The 21636-nt window shown below is 48.2% G+C and overlaps 1 protein-coding gene across 1 annotated transcript in view; it reads right to left on the bottom strand.

Annotated features, from left to right (window-relative positions):
- PTCD3 (pentatricopeptide repeat domain 3) overlaps positions 1 to 21636 on the bottom strand; it is a 154892-nt gene that overhangs the window by 25616 nt on the left and 107640 nt on the right. Inside the window, exons 18-20 of the mRNA XM_078678661.1 lie at positions 19036 to 19114; positions 18855 to 18945; positions 6310 to 6395 (exon numbers count right to left, since the gene is read on the bottom strand). Coding sequence (XP_078534787.1) covers positions 6310 to 6395; positions 18855 to 18945; positions 19036 to 19114 — 256 coding nt within the window. The remainder of the gene's footprint in view (positions 1 to 6309; positions 6396 to 18854; positions 18946 to 19035; positions 19115 to 21636) is intronic.

Below are 21636 nucleotides of genomic sequence, written 5' to 3'. Positions count from 1 at the left end.
CCGAGTGCGCACAGATTGTGGACTTCCTGGAACCGAATGCCTCCATTATATACAACTCCACTGAATTCTACACCCACACAATACGACTAACTCACACTGACATCTCACCCAATACATAAGTGGCTGATCACCAAAACATTGGATAAAAGTCTCTGAGATATATGTACTCCTGAACCAACATAACAAATTCATGTACAAACCAGTCAGACCAGATAGGAAAGGGTCCTAGGGAGACAGCTCAGTGACAGGGAATAGGAGGAGCTATACTACAAAGCTAGGAACACACCCAGCAATGTGGCACTCACTGAAACACTCACAACGTAGTTATGTACTGGTACTACACTCCTGTACGCCGCATAGAGTCAATCAGGCTCGAAGTGCGGATTGATAGTGGTGTTGAGGGGACAGCCGACCCTAGTCCATATACTGTGGGATTGTCCGCGGCTCCTACCCTACTGGGCACAAGTGCTTAACGATATAGATTGCCACCTTAATATACAATTGATAAGATTTCCCACTTATACAATCTTGGGTCTGCCTAACCCCTTAACATACTCCCTAAAGTCCGGCAGGGGAAACAGATCGGCTTAGCGCTGGGGGAAGCCACACAGAATATTCTCTTGCACTGGGGTACTTCGCAGGTCCCCGCCCACACTGGGTGGTACCACAAGCTACGGCACATCCTAGGTATAGAAAATATCTTGTTACACTTTCCAACCAGGGTGCCTCCTTTAAGGACTTATGGCACCCTTCACTGTCTTTACTCTCACAAGACTTTAGGGAACGGACTTGCCCCAAATACCTCTGCCTCCTACGACTACCGGAGACAGACTTGCAGCCCTAACCAAATCACCTAGTAGCAACGAATGCTTATGGTTATTTTATGCTTGTTTAAAGATACAAAGTGAGTGGAGGGGAGGGTGGGATGGGATGGGATCGGTTTGCCAAGATACTGATTGCATAGACAAGTTTGCTCTGATGCGCAACCTCGCCTGTTTCCGAGAGGCCGATATTGCTGATATTGGCACTGTTTTAAAAATACTAATAAAAAAAAGAATGTTACTATAAATTCAATGGAGCTGGCGAGGACGTCTGGTAACAATGTGAGGGTTACTTGGCCTTCAGTAGCTCACAATGATTTCCACTGATCAGAAGTAGCTCTCATTATAGAAAATAATAGAGACCCCTGAACTGTATTATTTATTTATAAAGTTTTGTATAACGCGAACATGACCCTAGTGGGTATCAGAGCGCTTTACAGGAAGGGAGGCTAGGGTATAAATTAAATAACTTACATGTTCACATCTATAATGAAGTAAAGTGCCTTGAGAATACACAAATTACTAAGTTTGTTATCAGAGGTAGTCAGTGAATTAAAGGTCTGGCATCCTAACAAGTCACTGGTATGGTTACAATCGATAAGGGTAAAAACTTGTTCATCAGAAAAAATCTTTTTTGAGGGAAGCAGTAGATGCGATTAGGCAAACGTCCGGTGGTAAAGAGTTCCTTATCTTAGAAGCAGCACCCGAGAATGCGCTGTATCATGTTTTCTTTTTATGGAAACATTGTCATTTTAGTAGCAGGGCGTTCGCAGTTCGTGATGGTCTGCAACCCCCTCTTTTTTCAATTTTTTGGGCCAAATATATGGGGGTATTGTAATGTAGGGCTTAAGGCGCCATGCATGCTATCTTTAGTTAAATTCTTGCCTCAAAGGGTAGCCAGTTCAGGGATTTTAGTGCCGGGGAAATGTGCTGGTTTCTTTTTGTTCTGGAGACAAGTCTGGCAGCCGCATTAAAAGAGGCCCTTAGAGGGGAGGAGCCTAGCTCGCGACCGAGATGGCCGCGCTTTAGCTCGGCTCCGTTCGCCCGCCTGTATTTTCACATTTATCCTGCTGTTATCCTGCCCCGGGAAGCCCTCTTTGCTGTGTGGTAGTGCTACGACGCTCTGCAGGCACTTACCTCTTGTTCCGGTTGTCCTGGCTGCTGTGGATCCGGAGCGGTGCCCCCGATCGTTTTGGGGAGTCGGAGGCGGACTGGCCTGGATCTTCTTGCTGGCTCCCGGGCCGGACGGAGCCTGCGGTGCTGCCCTTCGGGGCGCGGTGGAGGTGGTCGGAAGGCCGTTGTTCGTGTGGGCCGGAGGTCCTTCCTGGCTGATTCCCGTGGGGAGGAGGCCTTTGGTGGAGGCGCTGCCTTCCATTGCCGGAGCTCCTCGTGTATCCGGCTTGCTCCCCCTTTGTTCTCCGGTCCGGCCATTTTGATTTGCCGCCCGGACTCGGAGAACGGGACCGGCGGCGTTGGGTGGCCGGTGAGGTCCCTTTCTTCTGGTGGCCCCCCTTCCTGCCCGGGGTGCTCTGCCGCTGGTCGGCGCGACTACACTTGCCTTGCCGTCGCCCCGGCGGAGGTTGGCGGCCGCGCGGCCTTGTTGGGCTCTCAAATGGCGACCGACCCCAATTGTCTTGGCCGGGCCTGGACGAGCGCTGGAGGCCCGCCGCATGGCCCGGGTGACGAATACTGTAAAGGTTTTCCTACACTTAAGGAGGTCCTGGATGCCCTGCTCTCCTGGCGACTCTTGGTGGCCGCGCCTGTCATTACTTCGGAGATGGTTCCTCGCTGCGGGCCTCCCGGGCCCCCACGACCGGATGTGGCTTTGCCGTTGCGGGGTGCGGCTGGAATTATCCTGGCAGAATTGGCCCCGGCTACGACCGCGTCCGTGGGTGTGCGGAACTTGATGGTGCCTCCTCCTCCGGCTCTGCCTCCTTTGCCTCTGGCCCGGGAGCTGGATTTTGCTCGGCCTGACTTTCATGACTCTCCAGGTTCCTTTTTGCCGCCGCTGCCCGGCGATCTCTCCTGTGCTGGCCCAGATGGGTCGGTTTCTTTGGACATATCCTTGGACCTGTGCCTGCATCGTTTGCTACACTTCGTGACTTTCCTGGATCTTCCGTGTTGTACGTCACGTGTATTTTCTGGACTGCCGTTGGATTTTCCTGCTGTCTGCCTTCTGTTCTTCGTGGCCTGGTCCTCGCTGGATCGGACTGTTCCCACTTTGGACAAACAGGGACAGGGCTGATGTGCACTGGCATCTGCGTGAGGTAGTCTTGTACTGGTTTGGATGGTCAACGTGTCCTGGTATGGTTATGTGTGACTGTTTGGTGCTCTTGGACTGTAACCTGATACTCTTTGGCTTCCCGGGGTCTTGGACCTTCGACTCAGGCGGGTGGCCGGGTGCGTTTCCTCCTGTTTCCCGGCCCTCCCCCGTGTATGTGTATGTATGTGTCTCCCATCCCGTGTTCCCTTCCCTTGCCCCTCCCGTTTTTGTCTTCTGTTTCCGACTTAACTTTGCTCCGCTATATTTCGGGTTCTAATTAGGGCGACAGGCACGCTGCGGGGGGGTAGGCCGTAGCCTTCTGCAGGGGTGCAGGGTGGGCTTAGGGGCGGGTGGGGGGGGTCTGTCTCTATTGGGGGGTCTTTTTCCCCCCTTATTTCTTCCTTTTTTTGTTCTATGGCTCTTGTGTATTCACCTTTTCGGGACTCTGTCTCCTCATGTGTCCCCCTGGGGAGTTTCTGTGGCGTTCGTATTCCGGTGTGTGTCTGATTGTGGCCCGCTGGTTATTTTGGTATCGACTTTTTGGTATATCACTTGCCGGGTCATGTTGTTCTGTCTTGTCTCCTGGGGGTGCGTGATTTGGTGGGAGTCCCTTCTTTTGTCCCCTTTTTCCCTCTTCCCCTTCCTCCTTTATGGGGGTCTCTTTATTTCCGTTGGGGTGCATATCGTATTGTATTTTGCAATGGGGGCCTTTTTGGTTCTGTCTCCTCAATTTGGGTGGGGGCGGTGAAGGGTGAGCGCGGTTTGACTGATGCCATTGTAGCTTCTTTGTACTCCGATTATGTGTATATTCTTTGGTAGCTATGTTTGTATGGCTTTTTGTTTCATCCTGTGTTCATAAAATGGCGGCTTGCCGCGGCCCCTCCCCTGTTGTTTCTTTCACGGCCCGTTATTCTTCTGTTCCCCCGCCCCGTATTAGAAAATTAACCTTTTGTTATCCTGTTTTTGCTGATTGCTCGATGGCCTTTGTGGTTTCTCCTGTGCTCCTGGTGTCATATCCTGTGAAGAACCTATTCTCCTTTGCTACGTTTTTTACCGTGTGGTGGCCAGCCCGTGGGGTTGTAGGCCCGTATTTGTGAGCTTTCTTTGTACAATAAAGGTTTTATAAAAAAAAAAAAAAAAAAAAAAAAAAAAAAGAGGCCCTTAGAGGGGCAAATTTGTATCTAGGTAGGCCGCATAGTGTGGCACTACCATATTCCAGTCTGGGCAACACAGGAGCTTCAACCGCATGCTTGAGGTCCTCCTGATAGAGCTAAGGTTTAAGTTTCCGTAGAATGCTCATCTGATAATTCGCTCCTTTGGTGACTGTGCTGATGTGATCCTTCATATTCAAGTGTTTGTCTAATGTAATTCCCAAGGATCTAGCAGAGTCAATGATGTGAGGAGAACAGTTTAGTACTGTAAGATGTTTCATTCAGAGATTGATTTTGGGAATACTGTTCGGTGAGATGACAAGGGATTCCGTTTTTGGGACGTTGAGCTTGAGGTGACTGTCAGTAAGCCAAAGATGTGTGTTTGTAGAATAGAGTTGAGGGATATGATGCCATCTGGAGAGGAGATTTTGAGATATAATTGCGTGTCGTCTGCATACATGTGATAATGAATATTAGCAGATTTTAAGGAGTCTGCTAGCAGTTCCATGAATAGATTGAAGAGAATGGGTGAGAGAGAGGATCCCTTAGGAACACCAAGAGTGACCGCGGAAGGCTTAGAAAGGGATCGGTTCTTCTGGACTCTTTGGTATTTGTTGTGGGGGAATGAAGTAAACCTTTGCAATACGACCCCTGATAAGCCCATCCTTTGTTTAAGTAGGGTCAATAGACTATCATGTTTAACAGTGTCAAAGGCAGAAAATAAGTCAAGTTGTATCAGAAGGCATGATTAGTTTAGATCCACTATGTGCGCGAGTGCTGATTTAGTGCTGTGACCATGACGGAAGCCTGATTGGTGTTGGTCAAGGAGTTGGAAATGGTCTATGTGGTTACAGAGTTGGATTTGGACACATTTTTCCAGTAGTTTCGCCAAGGTGAAGATGTTTGAGATAGGTCCGCAGTTGTTGAGATCTGAGCAATCTGCATTAGGTTTTTTTAAAGTGGGAATTACCTGCCCTGCTTTTAGACAGTCAGTGATTGTGCCTTGATGTAGCGAGAGATTTACAATCTTAGACCAGAAGGGGAGAATAATGGCTTTGATCACTTTGAAGATAGTCGGAGGTAGAGGCTCAATGAAGTGATTAGATGGGTTTAAGGATGAAAGGATGTTGTAGATATCATTATCATTGATTGATGTTAAAGTGTGCCAGGAGGCGTTATTTTTTAGTATGTGCCTGGATGGATAGTTTCATTCACCAGGCTGGGGGCGGTGTGGAAAGATGACTGAGGCCGCCAGGAGTAGATCCTTTGCTGATTGAAGTTCATTCTTGATATTTGTTGTTTTATCCAGGAAGAAGGAGGCCAACTCTTCGCAATTTGGGAGAGTGGTGGCTCCATTGTCAATCGGCTTTGATACATTGTGTGATTGTTGCTTGATGATTTCGAATAGTTTTTTGGGTTGATTTCTGGCCTGGTCAATCTGAGATCTAAAAAAGTTAGCTTTTCGCATTTCTTATCCTTCAGTTGTATTTGTTCCTTGACTGATCTTAAGCATTTTAGGAGCTCCAAGGTGGGAGAAGATCTCCAAGCTCTTTCTGCTGATTGGAGATTGCTTCTTTCAGAGTCACCCTTATATTGTTGAGGAAGGTGATGCAGTAATGGTCCATGCTTATTTTCAGGGAAGGTATGTGACTCCACTTTATACTCCCATCTGACACTGGCAGAAGTTCCTATATCTGGATCATAGCACGGACCTAATATTCTCCAGGTCCATGCACTGTCCTTTGTAAGGTGGTGGTCATAAAGAACATGATCGAACTAACACATTTAAAGGTACATTTGTAAAATTATACTAGTTTAGATACATACTCTAACTGTGTTCTGCTCATTCAGGACATTTTATCATTACTGCCCTTGGAAGAAACAAACCTTAGGGGAATATTTAAATACGGAAAAATAAATGTCGCCAGGCCTAAAATCAGTGGTAAGAATAGTATACATTAGCGCAGTTAAGCCTCAAGTAATTAATTACAAGAGGCGTCACCTTACAGACATTAGGCAGCAGATCACAGGAGGAATAGAGAACATACAAGTTTATAGCTATACAAATGCATACCTCTGGAGTATGTCTGTCCCTTGCCATCAGTGCCAACACTTCTTCCACTAAATCGCCTTTGTTACCATGGCCAATCTGCTTGATGTCTAATAAAAAAAGCAAATAAAAATATTATTAATTCCTAGATCGACATAGCTTTAAAAAAAATCTTTTTATTCATTTTATCAATACAATGTACACAACAATAACAGAGCAGTTCCAAATTGTACACCTCTGCCCTGGCTACTAAGATACCCCCCTAAACAAAGCCAGACAAGCATGGAAATCAGATATTGATGCCCCTATCTCTGATGACGTCTGGCTCTACTGTTGCGCAGTTAATCGTCAAATTTCAATAAATGGTAGACATCGCCTAAAAAAAAATACAATAACAGTGCAGTAGCGTGTAGACATATCTTCTAGACAATGTGATTGCCAATAAAAACTGTGAAAGGAGGGGTAGCTGTGTGCGGGCTACGAAATAAGAGGTGCAGACCAACATCAGGCAGACTCATCCACTCCAGTGTTATGATAGACGTAGTATGAAGAGTGGAACCGTTCATACCTCTCAAGCAGATCCACTGATGGTGGAGCAATCAGGGAGATATGGGGTGAAGGGGGAGGTCGCCTGGCGATCCAACCTGATCTTGCTTCCGGATAATTAAGAGGAATCAGCCCAATCTGCCCCGGCACACGGAGTCAGAGTATGAGTCTGTGTCTTCATTCAGGCCTGTGTCCTGGTTATTCAGTCTGGTCAACATGTTTCCCTAAATCGTAAGTTCCCGTTCTGCATTTTCATCAGTACGAACCTTTCGAAGTTTACATTCTTCCGCAAGCCATTTAGACACAGTCGGAGGGGCCAGACCATCCCAATGTATGGCTATGCGCCGCCTCGACAGCTCTAGCCCAAACTGTGAGAATCTATATTGCATCTTTTAACCCTTCTTGGGGAGAGGCAGCAGTCCCAGCAGGCAATGTCAGGCTGTTAACTCTACAGTCACCTACGTCACTCTATGCAACTTCTTTATCACCTCCCCCCAAAATTACTGCATACAATTCCATGCCATATGTCTAAAATCTGCTGGGAGTGACCCACATAGAGTTCAGCCTGTCAGATGCAACAGATATATCCGATGTAGGCGCCTAGATCGACAAATTCAACTCCATGTGGAGCGACACTTGAAGAACTGGTAACACTCAACAAGAAATACTTAATCCACGTCTCTACGAGGAGGAGTGTGATCTCCCGCAGCTCATGCAGCACCAGTTTCCAATAAGTCCGAAATTCATCGCAGTCCCAAGTCATGTGGAGGAATGTCGCTGGCTCCACCCCCCATCTGGGGCACGCGGCAGACCGAACTGCGTTAAACCTATATAGCCGTTGAGGCGTTATTAGGGGCAGTGAAAGTAATAAAATTAGGTGAGCTTGAATCGAGCATTGCTGGCAACCACCTGACCTGCACACAGGCCCCCCTCCACTCACCATCCGTGAGGGGCTCAGGTAAATCAGTCAACCACTTGTCATGGACTCCTATCAAATCAATCCTTTGATCAGCCTTCAAGACTGTATATATGTGGGGAATGAACCCCCTGAGACTCCTCTAGCTCCGGCGGGAAAAAAGACCCAGACCTGGTGCGCGGCATGATGCTGCTTTTTACAGGGCAGCTGTCCCGGCTCGTGCGCCAGCTTTCGGCAGGCCTTTTGGTCTCCTACCATCTCTGACCTTGACGCCATATGTCCCAGTGCCACCTCAATTTGCACACCAACAGGACAGACCTCACCGACAGAAATGTCACTTCCAGTATTGGCTCCAGACACTTCTAGATTGGTGCAGATGCTCCTCCTGACATCGAACTCAGTCAGATATAGACTCTCCACTTCAAGTCCACTCAGACCCAGCACCTCTCACGACAACGCTAGTGGTGCTACAGCCTGATTTGGAGAATATTCTGGCTATTAAAAGACACAAGTCCAGTACGGAAGCTTTTCATCTACTAAAATAACGTACATTTCATGTGGAACAGTCTTGGAAGTCCATCCATTTGGCTAGGGACTAAGATGCACAATTTCCGCAAGGAAATGATGCTCACGATCCTTCGTCTGATACTCTGACTCCTCAGGAGGTAAGCAGTCCAGATACCTCCAGGAACAGCCCTAGTTCCTCCTCCAGGTCCTGCTCTGCCTGAAATTGATTCTTTCCCTTCTTTGTTAAGGACAGCTGCAGAAGGTTTTGAGCAGCCATTGCATACAGAGGATTATCATCCTGCCCTTCTTAAAGAGAACATCTACGTTCGTTTAACGATGCATTGATGGTGACAAAGAACCCTGGTGTAAACCATTATCTTCTCCGGCAGTAAACAGACCAGCTACTGAGAATCCAGCCTTCCTCTCGTCACATCCTTCACCAAAGAGATTGGTGGTTCAGAGTTCTTCCTCCTCAAAATTCAACCCAGGTGCATTCCCTACTCAAGCTCCAGATAGGGAATCTACAAAACTGGAGGTCATAGGAAAGAAAATCTTTCCTGCAGAAGTCTTGCCCTCATCTCTATAAACATGGCCTGTTTACTTAGTCGCAACTAAAGTGTGCAAACCTACTGTACTAGCTAAAAGAGGATTTCATTTAGGCATATTAAAAGCCGGCCTCTACTATACTTACAGGGTGGCCAAGGCCATGAATTTGTCTGTCGCTCTGAAAAGACACACCTGGTTACGATCTACTAGGTTCTATACAGGTGTTCAAAACCAAAAGGGTCATGCCCTTTCATGCAGAACATCTCTTTGGACAAACCTTTGCTGGACAGATGTTGAGAGGTGAAACTGAAAAGCCACTTTTTTAAAGAGGTGTCACAGTCGGATATTCAGGTGGTAATACATGAAAGAAGATTACTGGGCATGGCGGTTGATCCGTCGGAATTTCAAGTCTAATTATTTCAATCTTTGCAATGGGAAAAAAAAGACGAATGATGCTCACAAAGACTAATTGTAGATGGAATAAGAGATTGGCTACAGTCAGAAGATTGGAGAGCTTTCATAAGTTGAAAGAGTTCTATAGAGATGTTGGGAGCATTACTAAAGCATTGTGAAAAAGAAGCAAATTGGGGGACTTCAATCTTTTTGAAACACTCCTTAGACCTATTTATAAACAGAATTTTCAAACCAGGGCCATATGCTTTGCGCCACTTCTGATAAACATGACATAGCTCTCATTTTATTGAAACAAGTTCTTTAGAGAACCATGGGTTGTCTTTCCTTTTTGACAATTTTACTTTAGTTTGAACTGGTACGAGTCAAAGACCTAGATAATGGACGCATTGCGGTCCAGTAATAAACAGTTTGGATCAAACTTTTTTGGTCACAGCATTTACTTGTAGTGCTTCACTTTTCATTATAGTTTGTGGAGCATTATAGAGCGTGCAATTAATACTAGCAGATTCAGAAAATTATTACTTACTGAGCTATTTGCACCCTTCCTACATACACTTTTGCAGACATTGCTTTGTCACTCCTACCAGCGGTGAACAAAGGCTACCCTAATTGATTTGCTCCAATCAATCAATCAATCAATCACGACATTTGTAAAGCGCGCTACTCACCCGTGAGGGTCTCAAGGCTCTGGTGGGCAGTGGGGGTGCTGCTACTAGTCAAACAGCCGGGTCTTGAGCAGCCTCCTGAAGGTTAGAAGGTCTTCGGTCTGCCGAAGGAGGATGGGGAGGGTGTTCCAGGACTTGGCGGTGAGGTGGGAGAATGATCTGCCACCGGTGGTCGTTCTACTGATGCAGAGGACAGTGGCGAGGGCGAGGTCGGCGGAGCGGAGCTGGCGGTTCAGGGTGTAGAAGGTGAGCCGTTTGTTGAGGTATGCCCGACCGGTGTTGTGGAGGGCTTTGTGTGCATGGGTGAGGAGCTTGAAGGTGATCCGCTTGTTGACAGGGAGCCAGTGCAGGTCTCTCAGGTGGGGTGTGATGTGGCTGTGGAGAGAGATGTCGAGGATCAGGCGGCAGAGGCATTCTGTATGAGTTGCAGTCGTTTCAGTAGTTTGGTCTGGGCTCCCGCGTAGAGGGCGTTTCCGTAGTTAAGTCTGCTGCTGACGAGGGCCTGGGTGACCAATCTTCTAGTGTCGGTTGGGATCCACTTGTAGATCTTTTGGAGCATGCAGAGGGTGTTGAAGCAGGAGGATGAGATGGCGTTGACTTGCTTGGTCATGGAGACTGTCGAGTCGAGGATGAATCCCAGGTTGCCTGCGTGGTCGGTGGGTGTTGGGAGCAGCTCCCAGGGCAGTCGGCCACCAGGAGTCGTCCCAGGCTGAAGGTGAGGAGCAGAGTTCAGCTTCAGTTGGCTGTTCTTTATCCATTTGGAGACAGCTTTCATACCTTCGTGGAGGTTGGTTTTGGCGGTGACAGGGTCCTTGGTGAGTGCGAGGATCAGTTGTGTGTCGTCGGCGTAGGAGATGATGTTGAGGTTGTGTAGTCTGGCGACGAGGGCGAGTGGGGCCATGTATATGTTGAACAGCGTCGGGCTGAGGGCGGATCCTTGTGGTACGCCGCAGATCTTGGTGGCTTCGGATCTGAAGGGAGGGAGGCGGACGCTCTGTGTTCTGCCGGAGAGGAAGGAGGTGGTCCAGTCCAGGGCATTGCCTCGGATTCCTGCGTCATGGAGGCGGGTGCGTAGGGTGTGGTGGCAGACAGTGTCGAAGGTGGCGTATACGGGGGCCTGTATATCAGAGTTCCTCTGAGGGTGGCGTTTGGATCAGTGTGGATCTGGAACTGCAGGTGTTCGGCGGTGCCGAGGGTGTCGTCGGAGTTGGTTGAGGGTGGCCTTGTGGACGATGGCGATTCCACCTCCTACTCCGTTGGGGCGGTCTCTGCGTGTGATCTTGTAGCCGTCCGGGATGGCTATGGCGATGTCGGGAGTCGAGGACTCGTTCATCCAGGTCTCGGTCAGGAAAACGATGTCCGGGGAGGATGTGTTGAGCAGGTCCCAGAGTTCGATGGCGTGTTTACCCGCGGAGCAGGTGTTCAGGAGTAGGCATTGAGGTGGCTGCGTCCTGTTCTGGTGGGAGGATTGGCGGGTCTGTTGCCGGTGAAGCTGCAGTTCCAGCAGGAGAAGGGTCCTTGGGTGCACTTCGGGGCATCTTGGAAGCAGGAGTGAGTTCGACCGGTGTTGAGTGCGTGGAGGGTGCTGGCATCATAGCAGAGTCGGGCATCGTGGTGGTGTTCGTGGGGGCCAGGGGTTCTGGCGCTGGCCGTGGTTCAGGCGAGGACAGGCTTGCCTTAGGCGCCCCAGCTGCATGTGTCCATAAGAAGGGGAGTGGCGCGGGAGGTGGCAGGTGCGGGCTGGATCGGTGGGCGGGGCCGCAGGGGCAGCAGCGGCGGGAAAGCGCGGGCAACACTAAAGGTGCCTGGAGGATGGGGCACAATGCAAGACTAAGTATAGAAGAATAAAACACAACACGCACGCAATATGGGGCACAATACAAGAATGAGTACAAAAGAATAAAGCAGAACGCGCTCACAATATGGGGCACAGGAGAGGAGAGAAATTACGGCGAGCGCAGGAGGCAGGAGCAGTTACCGCCGGACGGACTTCTGGCAGACTGCTGGCTCGAACCTAGGAGCTGGGAGACAGTCGGAAGCGCGGCGTGCAGGCGAGGCTGCTGGGGAGAGTGCTGACCTTGAGCCAGTGGTCAAGGCTTCTTGACCAGGTCTGCATTTCTTTGCTCAACAACCCAGTTTCTCAGTATCAACCCCACATTGCCACTCTACTCCCATGCCATGGTGACCCGAATAAGTTAACTCATGGCCCATCAGATTCAGTTCAGACTCGCGTCGACATAGGATACAACAGCCATTATCTCAGTACTGCTAAAATTCTGTATTGTCTTAATACCTCAAAATACGAAATGTCCATGCAAGTATAGAGTTCCTATCATCAATTACAAAATGGGTTGGACCAGCATCTAGTAGATTATAAGCTCACATAACCCAGGCAGCTTGGTAAAGCTGCTGATGTGTGGTGCGCACTACTATATCAAAAATGTCCCAGTGGGGGTCAGCCGAAGGAAAGGGGTGTAGTCCCTCCTGCAGGTTAAAGAGGAGAGCAAGAAGGATAAAAGTTCTCTCAAGAGCCCCAAAAGTCTAACCAAGAGGCGGAGTTGCATACCTTCTTAAACTAAGTTGGGGGGGCGGGGGAGGAGGACAACGAGAAGAGTGCCTTTGATGCTTATAAGCCTGGGGTCCACATGGACTGCTACTGGGATGGGCATAAGCATGAATGAATACACTGCCTCCAAGAAGCCTCCCACAAGAGGACAGTACCAAGGGATTACTAGTGTGATGATTGGGATGGAAGTAGGTCCAGATGAACCCAGGGTTTACACGGAAGCCCCTTTAGTTTCCATGGGTGGGGCTGAAGTTGATGGTCTGACCACCTTATATACTGACATCAGGAAGTGTCGGAAAGGTCTTGTCATCAAGACCTGTGCTGAGGTTTTACGGGACACTGGGGGCACTACAACCATAGTGGCTGCCATGTTGGCATCTCCAAAGCAGATTGTCCAAGGCACTTTCCATGAGACAACTGACGCTATCAATGAGGTGAAGTTTCTCCCATGGCAATTATCACCTTGGGGGTATGGGGGAATGACGGGCCTTGAGAAGGTAGCTGTGAGTCCTGAAATACCAGTGGAGTGCCTGCCAGGGAATACCTTGAAAACCTATGCCTGGGCAGAGGAGGAAAGGAGGATTCTTGCTGAAATGTTGGGTCTGGCTGAGTGGGTGTACCTGCCACAAGAACCCAAAAATTCTGCCAGGAAAGTCAGGCGAGGTATGAGTCTCGAACAATAGCCCAGGTTCCCACAGTGAAGAGGAAGGTCAAGAGGCACTGGAACAAAGATCTGGAGCTCTAAATGGAAGCGATTTTTAACCTGAGAGACCTGGCAGAACTCTAAGATGCATGGGTCAGGTGGACCCTCCAGGGAGGAATTCTGCCAAGCAGAGAAAGAGTGCTCAACCCTTGAGGCCTACAGCACCGGGTTGAGGTCCAAGAACAGGGGGATACCAGTGGAGGCCAGATGATTTATTGGGAGGAAGGTGTCCTGTACATCGCGGCTAGGGACATCAGACAATTGATATTGCCCCAGCTTTACAGTGTTTTAGCTCATGATATCCGCTTGGCAAGGCATTTGGGGCACATCAAAACCTGGGACAGGTGGTCAACCACTTTTAGTGGCAACAGATATTTGAAAAGGTGAAGTAGTTCTATCGCTCCTGCACCACCTGTCACGACAGGAAGGCAACGCAAGGCTCCATTGATCGCACTACCAGTAGTTGGATGCCTTTTCAAAGGTTGGGGATTGATTTTGTCAGGCCCCTAGACCTTAAAACAGCTTCAGGGAACAGTTTAATTCTGGTGGTGGTGGACCATGCTACTGGACACCCTGAAGCTATACCTCTGGGGACTGCGCCCTCAGGGCCATTCCTGGTATCTTTACCAGAGTAGGGATCCCCAAAGAGGCCATCCGAGACAAGGGAGCAAACTTCATGAAAGCATACTTGAGGCTATGTGGGATGAGTGTAGGGTGACCTACAAGGTCACCACACCTTAACACCACTAAACCAATGAGCTTGTGTAGAGATTCAATAAGATTCTGAAAGGCATGATATGGGGTTAACTGAGATACTCCAGTGTAAGTGGGGCATGCTACTAACTTGCTATTTATTGCCTTCATGGTGGTACTGCAGAAGGGAATGGGCTTCACTCCCTTTGAATTTCTGTATGGACACCCAGTCAGAAGTCCTTTAAGTCTTGTCCGAGAAGGGTTGGCGAAACCTCTTAAGGTAGCAAAACAGGACATAGTAGATTATGCAGTAGTCATATTAGATTATGTGCTCAACTAAAGATCCCAAATAGCTGAGTACATAGCAAAGGCTAGCAAAAACATGGGTCCACTTAAAAGCTGGTCAACCACTGGTATGGCAGAAAGGCAATACTGGTGGTATACCAGCCTAGTTAGAAGCTGTGGGTTATGGAGCCAGTAGTCCCAGGGGCTTTGAGAAGTGGACTGGGCCCTGCCTTAGGCTAGAAAAGATGGGTGAGGTCACCTACTAAGCGGAGTTGTTACCCCCAAACGCCTCAACTGCTTGAAACTGGTGGAGGGGAGGAAGAGAAATGTGAACCTTTTCCCGATCTCCTGTCCCACAGGGAGTAGTCCTCTCCCCTACACTTCCAGAAAAACAGCAGAGAGAGTGTCACCTAGTTGTTGGGCCAGTTTGCTGGACTGTTCTCAATGACACCATGACTGACCCTGTGGCGATAGCTTACCTATCAAAAACAAAATGTATAGGTTGTGAGATAAAAAAGGACAGCATAAGGGAAGACGTCCCCAAGAAGTTGTTCTTAGGGGGTGATTGAGGCCAAAGTACTCCCTGGTCCACCCCAGTTGTACTGGTACCCAATGCTACCCCTTCCCCAAAGGGGGCTCTCCAGACTAGAGATTCTGTGTGGACTTCATGGGATGCCATACCATCACCAAGAATTAATCTCATCCTCCTCCCCAGAGCTGATTAGCTCGTTGCACTGTTAGAGGCTGCCAAATACCGCTGTACTTTTGATTTGACCTCTAGCTACTGGCAGACTAACCTGAGGGGAACCAAGGAGAGATCTGCATTCTTAACTCCAGAGGGATACTTCCAATTCAAGGTATTGCCCTTTGGATTGCAGAATACCAATTCCACCTTTCAGAGTTAGTTCAACCAGCTTCTGTCTGGGCTGGAAACCTTTAGTGTGACGAATCTAGAACACACTGCATTCCACCTGGCAGGAGTAACTGACCCACCTCAAGGCTCTAGGTCCTGCACCAGGCAGGACTGACTATCAAAGGCCAGCAAGTGCCAGATAGGGCTATCTAGTTGACGGGGAACACGTGCAGCCTCTCCAGTCCAAGATGGCCCATGTAGGTTAGGGAGCCTCCCAAAGCCCGAGACTCTGGTCAGAACTCTTCTGGGTCTCACAGGGTCCTACAAGAGGTTTAAAGGCCATGGCAACATTCTGAGTCCCCTGATAGAGGGGATGTCTTATAAGCAGGCCAAGAAGTTCATATTGACTTAGGTGCATCAGAAGGCTTTTGACACCCTGAAGGAGGCTCTGTGCACTGCATCCATCACCAAAGCACCTGAATTAAGCAAGGAGTTTGTGGGTATTTAAGCAGTACTCACTCTCCATGACAGCCTACAACCAGATAAGAGACTTCATCCGGTATCTACAGCCCTCAAGGGACAGGAGCAGCTGCAGGGCCAAGTCCATGGTGGATAATATTTCTGTTCTAGTAAAGGTGGAGCTTTAGTGTGAGCACTAACTAGAAGACCGAGCAAACTTAATTTTCCAGATTCAAAATCTTTCTCCTGTCATAAGGAAGTTAATTTTCAGTTTTTTTTGTCTGTTCTTTCCAGATGGGAAGTGACGTGACCTCCCATGTTTAGTCATGACACCACACCACTCATGTTTTTCTCAGATGTTCTCAGATAGATTTTCTCACATAATCTGTTTGAAATACTCCTTAGACCTATTTATAAACTGAATGTTTTAATCTGGGCCATATGGTTCTGGTCGGGTACTAAACAGGAAAGACTCATTAGTACTCCTACCTTAAAGGATACAGGTAAAAAGCAGTTAATAATGTGCCCCAGAATATATAATCCACTGCATCCGCCATACCAGTATTTTATGAAAGGGTAGTGAGCACCCATATAAGGACTATGGCATACAAAATTAGGATGTACCTCCAGCGGCCTTGCAAATTGTCAAACCCATTGGGGTGAGGGGAGAAGCAGTGCATAGTACACCTTTCTGGCACTCAGGTACATCTTCAACTTTCTTGTTTTACACATGGCCTTCAGATCCTCCACAATAAGATCAGGCAGGGTAGTCAAATTCACCTTCATGTTTCTCAGAAAGACTTCAAGTATAAAAAATGAACCGAAACATAATTTAGAAAAATCAAAAATGACCCAATAAAATACTGTATACTTAAAGATCAAAAGTGAAATTTTGCTGTCAATTAAATTTAGAGATTTTTAATTTCAGCTTTTAAAACTGAGCAGTCCTACTAAACCACGTTCTGGACCCTACAGCTGAACACCAATGTCAGAAAATGAATTATTAACTGAGGTGAAAGGTAGTCCACCACAAGTAATAAAATCAAAAACCTGTTATGTCCATTCAAAGGTTTCAATAATTTAAACCTTAGCTCAACCCCTATGACACAGAGCAGACAGGCGTAAATCAGAGAAACTATTTAAAGCATTTAAAAGTACCAAAACAGTCAAAAAGTTAAAAACACAACACAATAGAAATCTGACTCCAATTTATGAAACTAGAGGACACTTTAATGAGTACATTGACACCAAAATATAGCACCAATGATCTATGGACGTGGCGGATCAGATCCTTAGTGCAATGGGAGGCCGACCGCGATGGAGCTCTGGTCGGATAAAGCAAGTCAATTGTTCCCAGCGAAAGCCTTAAAGTCAAAATGTTTAAAAATGTTACTAAGTGGCACTTCAGAAAAGGACTATCGCTTTTTAAGAAGAGAAACACTTCCAGAGTGGGCCTCTGCTGAAGCTGTAGCCACTGGCGTGGAACCGAAGGCTAGATATTTGAAATAGAAACTTTGGAGTATTCGCACTAAAATCAGAATGAGACTTAGTGTTTTTTTCAGGGGAGCTGGCAACCTTGAGTGGGAAGAAGCTGAAATTCAATCTGATGCCGCCGTACTGCCGTTCAGATACTTTTATCACAGGTCCCCTGAACCTCTGGAGGAAAAGTTCTCAAACAATTCCAAAGTTTCTTGTGGTTCTGAAACAACTACAGACGTGTACGTCTGTAGTTGTTTCAGACTAAGGCCCCCAAAACCTAATTGAGAGCATTTAGGAGACTCACAGTTTGCCAGACAGAGGCCAGTCCAGGTTCAGCTGGGCACTCCAGGAAAACTCCAAGAAAAAGGCTCTTGCAACTTGTTCATTCCCTTTAGCCACACAGGTCAGCCAAGACACTGAGCAAGTCCAGACCTTCAATGTTCCTCTCACGTCCTAGACAGCAAGCCTAAGTCCTTTTCTGATCTTCCACACAAGAAAGTGTTCTGAGGATGGTGCCTTGGGGTGCCACATTTATGCCCAGTGGTAGGCGGCCCTTGGCATTCCCTAACCAAGGAGGTAAAAAGTCCCAGGAGTTAACCCTACCTCCTTTTTCAGCAGTTCCGGTTTTCCCTACTGCAAACAGTCCTGAAGTGCCACTCATTCTCAAAATCCAAGATGTAGAAACCCTTCCCCCCTTTGTGCAGAAATCCTGGGCGCCAACCTAGTGGTGTGGACATGGTAATGCGCAGTCCCCTCCCCTGTGGTCACTCAAAACCAGTTCTGGGGGCTCCTTTCCTCCCATTGAGTTTGATGCCAGTTTAATGTTTTACGGTTTCAGCATATGCACTTGATTCTGGATAGGAGTGTCCCAGTGAACAGTCATAAACCCTGTAGCACCAATCCAAGAAAGAGAGATCACCAGGCAAAAAGGGACACTTTCTCACAGGGGGTAGTAACTAACTTCCACTACGTAGGAGGGTACATCGTTGAACCCTCTTTTCTAGTAAGTAGTGAACTTTTCTAGTGCACCACAGTAGATTCACAGATTTTACAGTTCACTTGAGAAAACCAAAATGCAAGCCAGGAAGAATGCAACTGGGGAGTTTAACAGATGTTTTCAAAGCTATGCTAGAACATCAGCCCCAAGACACCGATGGTTCAGCCCAATTCCACTTCCTAATCTATCCTTTGTTATGGGTGTACCCCTTGCAAAAAACACACCCCTACCACCCACTTGCGTGCCAACAATGGCTCTGTGTTTCGTTTTTTAGAGTGCACCAAAGTTGAATTTCAACCTCAGAATGTTTCAAACCTCAGACAGTTTAAATAGGACTGGCAAAGACAATTCTTTTTTTAATCCACAATCAAGAGGAAGCAGATACATCTCACATTCAGGAATGTGCCCGATTATGCCACCTTCCTCATCAAGGTTTCATAGACTGTGGCTGCCTGAATATGAAACCAGTCACAAGATGGGAGTAGGAAGCACCTCTGTAAAGTTCTAAAACAAATAAGCAAGGTCTAAAACGAGAGACTTGTTTCAACTCTGTTTGTAACGAGCACGTTACTCCTTTTCAACACTCAGTCAGCATAAAATACGATTAGTACATGATGCAACATACACATTTTAAGAAATCTTTTGCGGAGGCAGATATAGTGATTCATTCGCATTCTACTCCAGGCCATCTCAGCTAAAATTATCAATTTCACAGTTTATACTTCGGAGCTACATAGGCACCAGGAAACAAAACCAGCTAGTGGCTACTTTAAAAGTGAAATGAGGGTGCTGTGGGCCATATGATAAATACAGGCATCTTTCCAAAATCAGCAAAACGTGTGATCACCTGAAATCGCCACCCAGGAGTCGCACCCAATTATTCTACTGTTTAAGGTAAATTAGTCTAAGGATCATGAAGTGACAAATTAAAACTACTCACCTTTCCATATCTGAGGGATCATCGCCAAACGATTGTCTGTGTCTAGGGCCTGAAGGAGATCCATCATGCCCCTCGAATTGGGGTAGTAGAGCTAATGGACAAAACATGCATATAGATTGTTATCTGCATATTTGCAGCATTAGATTAAGCAATTCCTAGTTGCAGTCCGGCATCTCCTTACCGAAGGTATCAGCTCCCGGTACCATTTTAACACGACATCGATATGCTCCATCAAGCAAAGTAAATTAAAGAACCTTCCACTAAAAACAAATAAAAGGTAAGTATAAGATAAGTGAAAACTGCAATAATATAACTATATTTTAACAAGTACGCAACTTAAGTGAACAATACGCAGAACAGTGAGACACTGAAAAAAAGGGTTGTAAGGTTGTATAGTCACTTTCTTACACCAAGTCACATTCTCTCATGATGTTTGAACATCGCCAGCTTGTGGCAAGTAGATAAAATGTCATTGCAGACTGACTCATGGATGCCTCACCAGGAAGTTCAGCCAGCACAACTATAACATAACAATGCAGGGCTAAAGCTGGTAATTCTGGAAGGTTCTTACACTGTATAAAGCTGAATGCGTCAAATGACTAGTAAAAACATGACGTGAAATCCACAATGCACAGGTGTAGGGAACTGGGTGTTAGAAATGGGATTTCTGGTTGGCTAAGGCTTGCGCCAAAGTCAGGCAGAAACCACCATTCTACGTCAGGGCAAGGCAGTCACCCGCCAAGATAACCCCTGCTCACCCCCTTGGTAGCTTGGCACGAGCAGTCAGGCTTATTTCGAAGGCAAGGTGTAAAGCGTTTGCGCGCGCACCCAGCAACACACCCAAGGTCCACCACAAAGGAAACTCCACACAAGGTTATATATAAAAATAGCCTTTGTATTATACCAAACACATTAGATAATAAATACACACTTTACAATGTGCCATAGACACGGGCAGAATTTACAGGGGAGTATGGACTTGGGACAGGGCCACGCGGGCCACTGTCAGGAATAGGCACTTTTAGAACTAGCACTTGGTAGAATTAGCACTTGGAACATAAAATATAAAATCACTGTAGCACAAAATAGCAACTGTAGCACACAACCAGTAATCACTGGTAAAAGGTAAGTACCACCTACGCAACCCTAACCACCTTAGGAAAATATCACGGAGGGAACCAGGACCTCACTAGCAACACCTGTACTAGGAAGAACAACCACCTAAGTATCACTATACATTTAGGGATATAGGCATGAAAACATTACACCTGATGCATAAAAACACATTCAGAGGTGCAGGAAGAGCATAATTGCGCATAAAACACGTAAGCCACAACCTGTGACTGTCCCCAGGCCAACTGGCCTTTCTGGGGCTGAAACGCCCTGTGTCCCAAATGTCAGGGGGCCTAAACGGAGCAGCTGCCCACTAAGTGCTGGGCAGCTGTAGCAGGGAGCCTGGCACCAACGTCCCCCCTGGCTCTCTTTTGGGGGCTCACAATAAAACCACTGTTCCCAAGAACATCGTGGAAGCCTCGCAGGCTCTAGCAACCAAAACAACTGTGGCCCCGTGAGCCTCGTGGGCTCAAGAACAAATACTTGGGGCTTTAGGAGCCTCGCTGGCTCTAAATAACCAGGTGGGACAAGATGGGAGCGGCCCGCTGTCAACGCGGGCCGCTCTACCACTCAATCTGGCCTTTAAATGACGATACCACTGCGGGGGGGGGAGGGAGGGCACCGGCAATGTGCCCCGACGCCCCCCTCTCTTCTTCAACTCGGGCAATGGATTTGAGGCTCGCAACGGAATGCCCCGGGAGCCCCTCGGGGCTTAAAACAACAAATGTGGGGCCCTGGGGTGAGCGGAAACACCGGTGGAGCGGCCCGCTGCCTCTCGGGCCGCTCATAGGTTATGCCCGGGCCCCCACGGGGCCTTTACGAACAATGGCGCCCCACAATCCACTGAGCAGCTGCAGGAGGGGGCGGGCACCGGCAATGTGCCCTGACGCACCCTCTGCTGGCAATGGTGCCCGGAGCCCTCGTGGGCTTTAACTATATCCGTGCTCCCTCCCGCCCCGTCACTCACCAGCTTCTCCGCTTCTGCTGACGGAGGCGGCGATGGCGGGGGAGGCAGCTCCTCTTTGGAGCCTCCGAGGCTCACAACAGTTTAGGCAGCAGCAATCTTCTTCTGGGGACAGGAGCGCGGGGTGGGCTCCCGTCTGCTTCCTGTCCCTTCGGCTGGCCTGCACTTCCGGGTCTCTGGGGCACTTCCGGGTCGTCGCAGGCAGCGCGGCCCGGCAGGTGGAGGCAAACACGGGGTGAGCACCCGTATATTAAGTAAATATGGGGCAATAAGCGGCAGGCTGAGCGGGGTGGGCACCCGCGCCGCAAAGTACCAGACACCAGGGGGACCCCTTTCCCTCTAGACAGGCGGCCCAGCGCTGCGCTCCTAGGAAAATAATGCGCTTTTCCAGCAGTTAAGAAATCCAGCGCCCACAGGATGAAAAAGAGAGCGCTCCCAGGCGCTACAGTTCAAAATGTCCCATGAAAGTCCTTTAGGAGGTGGTGGGGGGGGGGAAGGCTGGATCCAGGGGCCAGCTCACAGGGTCCTCCTAGGCAGGGAGGCAATCCCCAGTGGCGGTCCTCCTGGCGCTCCAGCAGCAGCAGCCCCCCTCAAGAAAAGGATCCAGGAAGAGAACATTTAGCAAGGGGACACAGCCCCTTTTTATACAGAGAAATCCTTTGTTTGAGGCTGCAGGGTGATGGTAAACCAGATGCAACTGGTTTT

This window comes from Lissotriton helveticus, chromosome 2_2 (assembly GCF_964261635.1).
Source record: "Lissotriton helveticus chromosome 2_2, aLisHel1.1, whole genome shotgun sequence".
Taxonomy (NCBI): Eukaryota; Metazoa; Chordata; class Amphibia; order Caudata; family Salamandridae; genus Lissotriton; species Lissotriton helveticus.
This window is presented reverse-complemented; position numbering and strand designations above follow the sequence as displayed.